Here is a 12797-nt window from a genome sequence, read left to right as displayed (position 1 = left end):
CTTCCGGAAGCGCCTTCACCTGCATGGGGACTGGAGGCGAGGACAGTTCAAGTGATGCACGGCTGCAAGCCAGCGTGCACTAGAGAGGGTAACAGGCTCTGGCCATTGCAAGCCTCCAAATAAGAGGTACCATCCTACTTCAGCAGCTACTGAAACCATACACAGAACCGCGAGGACCGTAAATTTGTTTTTGCACTGATGAGGCCTTCAACCAAAACCTCCTCAGATAACATTTCCTCTAGACAGCAAGCACCTCTAAGCTACAAAGTCATTCCCTCAGCAATTGCTGAAGAGCAGATGGACGGAAAAAGCACGTGCAATAGAGATGACTGCTGATAAGGTGTCTGAATCACAGCTGTGGTGCTGATGCACAGAAAGGGAAAAGAAGGTAATTTCAGCTATGAGCTTTGAACCCTGACGCTCGGGATCTACGTCCCGGTTCCCAGATTGCTCCAGCCAGACAAAGCTTCTGCCCTTCAAACCGTGTGACTTATTACTTGGACACCATACAGGAGGTTGCATCATTACGTGCTGAAGCGATGTAGAAAGCAACAGCCCCAGAAGCGAGCAGCAGCTCCTCTCCCCACGCGCCCTCCCCAGTCTTGTATGGGAGTGTGTCAGCAAATGAATTAGGCCTACTTAGAAAAGGTTACAGCAAACGATGGCTTCATGGGTAAAGCGTAACACAAAGCTGCTTCATCGAATTTACTCCATAATGCCCAGCCAGGGAGATGTTTAATGAATCTGAATGCTGAAGATCAGTATAAAGGACAGGGTGCAGGAGCCAGAGAAGGCTGTCTGGCGAGTTACCTGTTGCTCTGAGAGCTGAAATGGCCTGTGGGACATTTAAGAAAAGGGAGCTCTTGCCTTTTTCCAGATATCTCATTTGGGCAGCAAAACAAAAAAGACAGAAAGGCCCAATGAGAACGACACCCCAGAGCACGCGGTCTGCGATTTAACACACGCATTTGAGCTCCAAATACATTCAGCCCCTGCAAGAGGTAAATGAAAAAAGAAATTACTTCGAAAACTGTTGATGCAGGTACAGTGACGCGTATCCCAATACATTTTCTCACCTCGTCCTGAACTCAAACAAACAGGACTTTTCAATCCCTTAAAATTTTCCCCCATTCTCAATCTTACTAAGAGACGTAAGAAACCAGGTACTTAAATTCAATGGCTGCTGCATAGCACATATTAAAAACACACAAAAAATACAAGTCCTAGGTGCACAGGAGTAGGAAAGGGTTTGTTGCTGAAATGCCAAGAGAGGGAAGGGTATGCAAAGAACAACAAAATATAGTAGATGATGTTTATTCAGGTATGAAATAAAGTTGTACTTACCAGAAGAACTGACTTCAGGTGTTACATGCACGCTCCCCAAACCGGAGAGCAGCATTTAATCAAACCATGAGAAACGGGGTGGGGGTAAGGGGATCTATTTTGAAATGAAAGATGCCATGAATGAATACATTCTTTATCACTCGTGATTACAGATATCAAGCGCACTTGTTCTGCCCCAGAGAGTTCAGAAGTTTTGCTGTAGGCAGAAAGCGATGGGCTAGCCTGACGGCGTGGTAAGACTCGCTCCTTGTGATCTGCTCCAGACCACCTGGCTAGCAAGAGCACGGCAGAGAGGGGCACGGTGCAAGCAGCCGTGTATTTCTGCTCGTGTCCTGTAGCTGAACTCTGAGCAAAGCTCTCCTTCACAGGAGGCTACAGCGCACGGTTTAACTGGTGAGCAGGGAAACATCTGTGTGGCAGGCACTGCGATTAGCTGAAATCTGTCCACTGGAGTGGGTTCCCCTGAGATGAAAACTATTACTTGAAGGCAATAGTAACAGGATTTTTTTTTTTCCCCCCCTATAAAGTCTTTTAATTTCTACCGCAGAAAGAGAGCAAGTTTTGTCTCACATAAGCTGGTCAATAAAATCTCCCAGCTCTCCCTCTTTACTGATCCTGGTGTAATGTAACTGAAATAAATCCAGAAAAATTAATGAAATCAATTTGAAAAGAGGTTTTCAAACTGAAACATGGAGGCAAACGCTGTGATCATTTACCTGCACACGCAGACTACATAGGCATGGTGTCAGTGTACAGAATACATCAAATTTGTATATTACAGACATATGTTTGCATGCATTCCTTCCGCATATATGGCCATGTCAGCTTGTGCACATCAGAAGGCCCAGACATAATCTTCTTATGTGCATGCACGCCAGCAGCGTATGCACATAGGTTGCTATCAGAACGCAAAGCAGCAAAGAATCATTTGCTGTAACAGACTCATTTGGCAGAACAGCAGCTAACACATTTTGTGATAGGTCATAGCTTGCTTCTTCCAGATAAGCAGAGAACTCCCCAACTTCCCGACCAATCCCACATCGCTTGCCATTCAAGGCAAAACCTGCAACTACTACTAAACTTCCTGAATCCGCTTCCTGCTAATTTCTCATACGCTTCTATGTACACAAAGCCTTAACGTGCACCAACTATTTCTCCTCCAATACTGATGACCAGCCTGGCAGCTCCGCCTAGAGCAGAATCACCATGCAGTATCTACAAGAGCGTGCCCGCAGGGGTGGCTTCCCCAGCTTCACCCGAGTCCACGGAGCCGTGCACTAGCTGTGGGCCCGGACGCTGCACTCGCTCCCCTTTACAGCCTCCTCCACTAGTGCACTGTCCATGCAACACAGATCAGTTTTAGTATCTTGAAACTCTAGCATACATCTGTTCTCACAAGTATCCTAGCTTTGAATGGAAAGGCACAAGAGCACAATTGCTTTATTCTTCTGTGCTGAAGTCATACGTTGCACATTCTTTTCAGTTTTTAATCCAATTAGCCCACTTTGGTACCCACATTTTAAGTTATTTTTCCTAATTGTAGAACAAAGGTCTTAAAACATATCCCCCTCCTGCCTGGCATGCAAAGGTTACACACGGTGCTGCTAGTGGAGAACGCAGCACAGCTTCCAGCCTGTGCATTCCCAGGGCTGCAGAGCGCACCGAGCAGGGGCATTCTGCGGGCAGCCCGAGCCCGTGGAAAGCGGGGCAGATGGAGGTGCCTGAGAGCAGGGTGCAACAGGAACTGTGCTGGCATGCCTGCATGCAGCCAGCCAAATCTGCTAAGCAGGAATTCTCTGGAGAGAAGGAAGACTAAGAAGAGAGCACCAAAACTGCAAAAACAGGAGTAGCTGGAGGCAGGAATGTATTTTGAGCAAACCAGAATTTAGCTGCAGACATGCACGCTGGTCCCTTTTCCTACACACTGTGGGACATGGTCCACAGCTAGCCAGACAAAACCAGGAGAGACTGGGAGACCCCCAGTTATCTCCAGGCAGTGTTAGAGAACAGGTCTCACCAGGAAGCCCCCTGCTGCAGAATGAGTGAGGCAGTGCAGGGAGAAAAACATTTGCTCTGTCTCTTCTCTTACTGCAACTCCCATCTTGCACCAGTTTCTTCCAATCCTGCTGCTTTTGAAAGGGCTTCACACCCTCGACAGAACTGTAGCGTTCGGCTTTTGCTCAGAGAAAAGACAGAGCAGGTGCATCTGCTGTTCTGGGTGGCACGGGCTCTGCAGCTCAGCCTTCTCTGTCCCACGACCCGAAGCGCGCTGGGAGGCTCCAAGGCCAGCTCCGCACTTGCACACCACAGAGTTCGAGGGTTCCTGCCGCAGCCGGCGCACGCTGCGTCGTGGGGGCTGAGGAGCCGCGGCTCCTTGCTCAGGCCCACCTCGGGACAGAAGGAAGGAGGTTGGGATGCTGGCTGCTGGAGAGGGAAGGTGTGCTGTTGAGCCAGCGCCAGCCCCAGGCAGCTCTGCCCTACAGCCTACTGCTCTACTGGCTGCTAAATAAAATGTTGTCATTTGTCTACAGCATTTGTTACTATCCCATGGATACAGTAACTGACCCCAAGATTAAAGATGGTTAAACTTGTTAATGTGTTTTCATATAAAAGTAGATGTTAACTTATGTCCTTACAACAGAGGAAGGTCGATTTATCTCATGAGAACAACTTTTTTTTAAGTTAGTTACAGCAAATTTTATTTTTCAAAAACAAATTATGTTTTTTCTTCAAGAGGCTTTTGAAACCAGACACCCAACTGTAGACCAAAAATTACCAGTCCTAGTTACACACAAAGCATCAGATTAGTAAAAACAAGTCACCCAGTGAGTCCACCATTATGAGAATACAAGCTATTTTGACACAGTTCCAGAATTAACCTGCGTTAGTTGTAAAGCACATTACCATACGTGCTAAGACCTGGAGCTATAGTTTTCCAGCTAACAACTTCACAGCGTTGGGGTCTCTGCAGTCAGGAGTAACAATTCTCTTCCTCCATCAGGGCAAGATCCTGAAAGCAGCACTTAAACAGCGAAGGCACATCTGGGCCTTTGTCCCCATTTCATCCAATTCTTACTTTGTCATTAGTAAAGAACCCAAACTGTTACTCGTAAGAAACTGAGGACATGCAACAAAAAATGGTAGCACAAAAGTCATAGTTTGGAAAGAAGTGTCATTAGCTATTGCTTCTTTGTTAGGCTCAATAGTTAAACAAATAACGATGCTTCCAGCAGGCTTAAGCCCAATTCATAGTCTCACTCCTAAGTCACAGAAGTCATGTCTGCAATTCAAAGTCCGTAAAACTCCATGATCAACAATTCAGTTTTCTTTTCTGAAAGCTACATGGAAGCAGGAGTCCAGGTCGTCCCTCCCTCTGCTTCTCCTCCCTTGCTGAAGGGAGCAGTAATAAGCAGACAAACGGTGTTATTTCCGACTGCAGTTTTTGACAAAAGCCCTGCCCTCCTAAAACCTCTCAAATGCAAGATGCTACTGAGCACGCGGTCCTGCTGACAACTCAGGTATGTGCCTTGAAAGCCACTGCATTCCCTGCTCGTACAGGGACTGTGACCTGCCATGGGAATGCTTTGGCGTACTCCCACCCCGCTGTCGGGTAGCAAACCAGCCCGCTAATGTGACGGAGCACAAAGGCAAGTGGACTCTTTTCACGCCGAGAATGGAGACTCCCAGCAGAAGCTCCCTTGGCACTTACTACAGCACAGTTGCAGCACCTTCACCTTCATTTCAGGTTTTTTGTTTTCCTTCCCTCTAGGTAGATTAACAGCTGAGAGAAGCAGTTGTCAAAAAGCTGGCCCTGGTAAGGCAACCAGACATGTAACTTACCGAAGACCAACTTCTAGAAGATAAGCATTGGTGCTTAACCACCTTAGGGAGTAAAAAGCCATGTGAAGAGCTCTTCTGCTTCTCTCTGGCTCAGGCAGAAACAAACACCCATCCAGAGTAGGCTGCATCTGTATTGCAGCTTCCTACAATCTAGCCTGAATGCTGTGGCAGTCCCATGACAAAGGACATCATTACCCATTGAGTGTAAGTGCAGACCCTGTAAAGTTCCAAAATCTACTGACAGCCATTTTGGGTACTGAAAAAATATCCCACCGACAATGCCGCCTAAGCATGCCCATGATGAATATACATGTCCTTTTTCACACATTCATGCATTGGTAACATCTACTGCGGAGCTCTGTCCTGTTACAAAAGCAGCAGTGTTAGTCATTGCAGTAGGGTTAGTTTATACAGGATTCTGTTTTATATAATTAATGGAGGTGAAACTTACTGGCATATCTCGGCTGCAGCCCCATGCAAGCAAGCAGAAAGCAAAAATATTTAAAATGGAAGAGAGGAACTGGCTAGCAGGCAGCTACACTCACCCTTTTGTACAGCCTATGGTCCACCAGTGGGCTTCAGATTGCAAAACAATACCAAAGAGCTATTAGCACACACATGGCAATAACCGTATCTTACCAAGAGCTTCACTTCAGGGAGGAGGAGAAAACACTTCTGCTTGCCTGGAGAGAAAGAACCCTTCCCGCTCCTGCCTACTGGACTCCTCCTCTTTACCAGGGAAGAGCAGTCCTGTGTTTAGGTGGTTTAGGGCAGGAAGTAATAAGCAAGTCAAATAATCCCAATACTGTCATCCCTGTGCCATTTCTAGCTGCATCCTGGCTTCCCTTGCAGCAACCGTCTGTTTTCTATCTCATTCCAAATGCTACTCCATAAAAAACACTGCAGATCATAATCACAGCCTAGCACTGCTGTAGATACTTCTCAAAAGAGTAAAATTTTCCTAACACTTGGAGAAACAATAGGAAATAGGAGGTTACCTTCCCAGTGAAAGCTGACTGTATGGACCATATATGGATTCAGCTCAGCAAACCCAAAACCTCTTCAGAGCTCTCGGATCTCCTTGTGGCTCTAGATGTGTCTTATCTGGGGACCGCTAAGCAGGTGGAGTCTTTCCAAAACCATTAAATACGCAAAGCCTTGATTCTGCCTCACACAGGACAGAGTGCCAGGAGTCAGCTCAACTCACAGTGGGTACAATGGCAAGTTTTAGGTTGAAAGTTAGTCAAGTGCCAGCCAACAGGTCCGGGCACCACGGGAAGACGGGCGAAGCTCTCCTGGGAGGCCAGGACGTTTCTTATTCTCAACAAACAACACTTCTGTGACGAGTCATGTTGATACCATGTTATGGCTGATGCATGTTTTTCACCAGATTTTTGAGAACGTGACAATAGATGGATAAATACTTTTTTTTTCCGCAAAGTCAAAAGAAAACGATACATGTCTGACCGTCAGAATGACTGCTGCTGATGAATGACCACTTTTGTCTCCATGACACCTGATAATATTCAGCTACTAGAGCTCCAATATCTTCTCTAAGAATACATTCGACCAAAACTTGTATTTCTTTTCCAATTTTCAACGTCTACACATCCATTACTGAGAGCGCTCCAACCGCAGAACCTCTCTCATTAACTCTCTCAAAACATCTGAAATACTGTCTGATCAGGCAACGAGCGTTAAGTTCAGGAGATCAGAAAACACAAGACCGACATGCCTATGCACCCTGAATCCTCAAGCTGATAGGAATCATGTTTGCACTACTGAGCCTTCGCATCAAAAAGCTCATAAGCAAAATAGGACAAGACAACCATTTAAGCTGTTCTGAACACTAGCAGAGAAAGAGTTCTTATAATTGGCTTAAAGTAGACTTTGATCAGTTTAAAATAGGGACAAAAACAACCAACCACATGGTTGCCAGGGGGAAGCCTGAGCAAACCTTGCCTAAAGGCTACAGAACAAGCTCTTATTAAGAGACATTTATTGGCCCAGCAACAGAATCTGCTTCTGGACAAAACCCAGGTTAAACAGTTTAATTTTTTTTTTAAGGTTGAATTTCTGAACTTTAGGAATTTACTGTCTTTTCACTTAGCTCGCTATCCTTACAACAGACTGCAAGTGGCTTTTACAGCCTCCTCCCCCACCTCTGCCTATCAGCTGACAGAAATCTGCTACAAGATCCTGTTGCTCTGATGTTCCTGTGCATGCTCTCTTTTCTCTCGCTCCCTCAGATTTTCCAAAAGTATCTGTCATTTCTATCCCTTGTACTGACAAGGCACCATGGTCTAAGTGGCTCCACAGTGCCATTTTTACGCTGCAGAGCATTAAATAACATTAGATGTTAGTTGTTATGGCTTGCCCCTGGATGTTCAGGAGCTTGGATGGCTGAAATATTTCCTTATGGAGCCTGGGACTTTCTTAATTTCTTGTTTATAGCAGCAGTGTGCTAATTTTGAGCATTTCAAGAGGAGTCCATGATGTGATTCCAACAAGCAGTACTCCTGAAACAGCATGTGGGGCTGTTAGCCGTACAGCATGTGGGGCTGTTAGCCTAAGTACCAGTCACATCATCATCAGCTGCATCCCATGTGAGCGCTACACAAGACGCACAGTAGCCTGAACGGATATAATTAGGAGGCTTATACAGAGGTGGTCTGACACTTACTTAACATCCTAAGTTTTATTACTCTATCCTTAGAAAGAGGTAAGGAAGAAAAGTCAAGCAGTGCGGAATAAATGTAATTATTAAGACACACAAAGAAAATTCAGAAAGCCTGAAGAAGAACAGATGAGAAGGAAGCAATTCCCTCCTCTTCCACCTGGTACCCCAGTGTACACGCACCACAAACAGGCCAGTTAAAAGGGGGCTGCGGAGCCGAGCTTGGGAAGGGAGGAACGCAGGTGGTCTTGCCAGGCTGTGGCTGTGCTGGGGAGAGCGCGTGGATCTCCCCCTCGGGGCAGGGAGCGAGGAAGCAAACACGTCGGTCTGAGTCAGCTGAGCTGCTGAAGCAAGTGAAGCTCTGTTTCAAGAAGTAGATCTGTATCATTTCCAGTATTATACTTTTCCTTTGCAGCTGTTTACACAAGCAAAAGACTTCAATCTGTTTGTCTTCAAAACCCTGTGTGTTAATAAAGCTCTAAGAACCTGATTTGTGTGGTGTTCTTCACTGAGCGCAAACAAGCACGGGGAACAGATCTCTGCATGGTACCGGCAGCCAGGAGAGTCCGAGGGTCCCTGACACACTCCTGCGGTGTGATCCCAGGATCACAGATGCAGCCTAAGTGCACAGAGCATGAAGCGTTTTGGAAAACGTCTTTCTTCGCAACTGCTTGCTAGAGGTTTTTTGACAAGCAGAAGGAATATGGGGAAAGAGCCCCAAACTCGCCACATTTCTAAACAGTTCTGTAAATCTAGCAGGCTGGTAAACTTATGCCTTTTTCAAGCAGATTCTAAATGCTGGTTTTGTCATTTTGGCAAGTCTTGCTTTTATTTTTAGCATCTGCCAGTGCCAGAATGCTCCTGGTTAAAATTTGTCAATTATTAATATTAGTGACACTAACACAGTTTTAAACCCTTATGATTGCTTGGAGAAAGTACATGACCACAAATGTGCGATCATTTTTATTTCAGAAGGAAAAGCAAGGCTGTTTTGAAACACAGTTAACGTCTTCAGTGGAAATAAGTTACTTTTTGCTTTTGTTGCATCCTAACCAAGAACCGTGGACGAACTCCCAAGTAACCACAACTGCTAACAAAGTGCCTATGGACACAGACAGGACTGCACTGTTGCAGAAATTAGTCCTGCACAGTGTGACGTAAGCCAGAGAGAGCCTACTGACAATGGATTCCCCCCCGACTTCTTTTTATTTCCTGTCTAAAAATACCCAAGACCTAAACCTGTCTCCCACAGATGCACAGCACCAGTGACCACGCTGCTGAAGAGAGAGGAGATTGACTACAGGCAAAGGGAAAGGTCTTGCCTACAAACTTCAGTGATGCAAATGAGTAGGGTCTTACTCTACAAAAGAAACAGGAGACGCTGAGAAAGAGGAAGGCAATGACCTGAAGGCAAGAAAAACTGCTGGATTCATGGGCAATTTAAGCCCTGAAGAGTCTAGGTTACTCGACAGCTGGAGACTTAACTGAGCGTGGCTGAAGTGCGTGGCACATCCTGGACATTGGTGGAAAACCCAGTGATACAGCTAGTCGTGAGGTGCTCTCAGGGCTTCTGCATCAGAGTTGGCTGTAAGAGCCTCTGGCAGGTTGGCCCCGGAGCCTCCACGGACGGAAACGGGCATGTGGCTTCCCCAGGGACTGCCTGGATCTCAAGCAGATCTGAGAGGATACAGAAGTCCTGAGCCTCGCGCCTGCTTCAGCGGGACATGCTGCCCAACAAACGCAACAAAACAAACCTTTTGGTCTCTTCCACATGCCCTGCTGAGAGCGAGAAGCCACTTGTGCTTCTTCACGAACAACTGTGGCTGTTTCAAGTGCATTTGGAATTGGCCTGGAAACTATAAAGCCCTCTTTCTTGTCCACAAGTTACTTCCCACTGAACCTGCAGGTAGGTAAGATGTCCTTCCACAACACGAGCCACGCTGACCTGCTGCAAACTGCAGCTCTGAAATCCTACAAAAAGGACCGAGTCTGTTTCTAAAATCAAGTTTATCACACGCCTCTCTGCCTCTCGGAGCTCTCCTTGTTCAAACATCACCGGGCTGAGCTAGACATGCTTCAAAATGCATCACGTCTGACCAGCCCCTGAGTGGATGAAATGCATGTGTGGTGAGAATGGAGGGAGCAGAGTCAGAAACATCTGAATTCCCTTTTGTCTAGGCAAAGTTCCAGTTCGCAACCTGATCACCTATGGGATCTTTTAATTGAAAAAATCAAAACAAACGCCCTGCATGTAGCAGAGTACTGGTGTGGTAGCGCTAGCTGCCACACGCGAGCACTTTGGCAAGCCCGCGCCGGTTCCCACGCTGGCAGACAATTCATCTCCACGTCTGTGTCTGTACTCCCAGCTTACTGAGGTATGTGTGAAGTGGCTGATGGGAGCTAACTTGTCTGCTGTTCTGTTGGCACACTCCACCTATCCACATTAAAAAGAACCCTTATTTGATAAGAGTTTACCAAATGATCCTGTGACCAAACTAAAGGCATTTCCAGCGTACAGCAGATGTGGTCGCATTTTGCGCTTTCCCACACACCATGAATGCTTTGTGCAGCACTTACAAGCTGTAGCTATGATTCAGTAAGCTTTTTTTCAGACTTCCTCAAGTCCAGCTTTTAAAGTCATGTGCCTTGCTTTGCTCAGTTTCCTTATTCTGCATCTGCCCAACACAACCTGGGCTGCTTTACCATATCAGCAAGGGAGCTGAACATGATTCTCTTTCCGCAACGGTCCTAAATTAGAGATTTCATTTTTGTCAGTACAACTGGGAAGCAGCTGGGCTTCGTTATTTGATCAAAAGATCTGTAGTGAGTTGATTCTATTACCCCTTACATTGCACTCATTGCTGACACACTTCAGTATTGTTGCACTGCTCTAATGAAGGGCAGATACCAAAAGATAGTGTCATACCTGTGGCGGCAGCGTCGTAAAAACCGCATAATCTTGCGAGCAGCTTGATCCTGCTTCTTGGTAAGCAGACTGCTTCTAAACACAAAAAAACCCAACACTGAAGTGTACGCAAAACTGGGGAGAACAGTACTAAACGCAACAATAATTATCCTATGAACCACTGTCCTTTGTCTCTAAATTACAGCACAGCCCTGATGAATGTAAAAACAATATATTAAGAACCTGGTAGCATCTCACATCCCAACAGCTCACCTGAGTTTCTGTTGTACAATGGTGGCTGCCCGACGGTTTTGCCTCCTCTTCCCACATTCTTTGTAGCTACGATAGTACTGCTGGATCAGCATCGCGGCTCGTCGGCTCTGCTGGAATTTTTTCTGCTCATAATAACTTCGGAATTTGCTCTGGATAAGAATGGCAGCTTGCGTCATCTTTTTATAAAGTGCATACTACAAGAGAAACAAAGAGAAGTTGAGGCATTCGAATAAAACGAGCAAGAAGCAGGCTCCTACGGTGAAAGACTCTTGTGCCACTAAGACATGATGAGAAGCAAATGAGTATCTACTCGCTGATTGGGAACTGTATGAGAAAAGGGTGACAGCAAACTGGAACATCTGTGAGATTAGGTGCAGAACCTAGTCTGCATCAAGAAAGCAACTACCTGCTTTGCTGCCCCTGGAATAGTTTGACGGGATTGGTTTTATTTAACACCTGGCTAGCAGGGGCTCTACACGTACACGCTAATGACCAGATCCAGCTGTACTATAATTATGAACAACTCTGGAACAACTGGAGCAGATCCTGAGTCATGTTTACACTGCTTCAAAGTTGTACTGCAGCGGGTCTGCGTTAGAGATAAACCAACTGACTACTCTTGGAGGAACTGTTTGTTTCCCTTGCACGCAGAAATCTCATTACAAAGTACAGGACGCTCATTTCTATGCAGCCAATGTTTGTAAAGACTCATAACAGCAGCAGCAAAAGATGCCCAACTAAGTGACTACAAGGATAAAGCAGTGTGAGTGACTATTCCAAAATGCTAACCAACTAAAACCAAAATATAATTTTTTTGTGTCTTCCTTTAAAAGTATCTTTTAAACAAATTTCTTTTTTAAGAACTGTGTTTGCTGTTCACAAGTGTATTCCACTTGCCTAGGACAGTTAATTTTTAAACATCTCATTTCTTGTTTCTATGCCATAGCACAATGCTGCAAAAGTTTTGATTGCTCAAATATAACCATTTAAATCCAAGCATTTCAAATGGAATAACATATGATCCTAACTTAAAACAAAACCAACCAAAACCCAAAAACCACAACAGTTAATTAAGCAGGTCTAATATTGAGCCTAAGTCATAGGCAAAACTAAATCTCGTTAGAAGTCTGGAACAAGCATCCACTGAACTTACAAATTTGCACGAGCAGTCACACACATCCAAAATTCCCTCTAGGACTGTATTATTTCTAGCCCCATGATTCCAAATAAAGCAGGCACAAACTCTTAAAAAGAAAATCATTCTTTATTCTACATCCTTTTCCTTTTAAAGCACGCAAGTAGATGGCCACTTAACAGAAACCATATGAATTCATGCGTATTTTTAAAAGTCCTTTTTAAGACAGAGATGTAGAATAATGTATAGAAGTTGCACTCATACATCTGAACACTATGACAGAGGTTTTCAGTGTTTACTGATCTTATTTTGAAAGCTTTAACACTTTCAAAACTTATGTGTCTGTTGTTCCTGGGTATTTTGTCAGCCACGGCTTCTGCTCACTTTATCAGACACACAAAACACAGAAATAGCAGCCACTGCCCTGTACGGGGTAATGTCCTAACATATCTCAATGGAGTTTTCCTGTCTATTGGGAAAAAAACCAAAAAGCAAACACCACCACCACCCCCCGCGAACATCATCCCAAAGCAAAAACCCCTCCAATATCATCACAGACCACCATTTACCAAATTTCACTTTTTGGAATTGAAGCAGTCATTAGGTGCAGTTATATTTTGCCA

At 45.2% G+C, this 12797-nt stretch overlaps 1 protein-coding gene across 2 annotated transcripts in view; it reads right to left on the bottom strand.

The window, feature by feature from the left end:
• CAMTA1 (calmodulin binding transcription activator 1) overlaps window positions 1-12797 on the bottom strand; it is a 296954-nt gene that overhangs the window by 4306 nt on the left and 279851 nt on the right. The window contains exons 20-23 of one of the 2 annotated variants that reach the window (XM_075721708.1): window positions 11040-11233; window positions 10788-10862; window positions 5730-5760; window positions 811-992 (exon numbers count right to left, since the gene is read on the bottom strand). In XM_075721708.1, the coding sequence (XP_075577823.1) occupies window positions 811-992; window positions 5730-5760; window positions 10788-10862; window positions 11040-11233 (482 nt within the window). The remainder of the gene's footprint in view (window positions 1-810; window positions 993-5729; window positions 5761-10787; window positions 10863-11039; window positions 11234-12797) is intronic. The other variant, XM_075721709.1, reaches the window with a different exon arrangement.

The sequence above is a fragment of the Pelecanus crispus genome, chromosome 15 (assembly GCF_030463565.1).
Source record: "Pelecanus crispus isolate bPelCri1 chromosome 15, bPelCri1.pri, whole genome shotgun sequence".
In the NCBI taxonomy this organism is placed as follows: Eukaryota; Metazoa; Chordata; class Aves; order Pelecaniformes; family Pelecanidae; genus Pelecanus; species Pelecanus crispus.
Note: the sequence above shows the minus strand (reverse complement) of the source record. Positions and strands in the feature narration are given on the sequence as shown.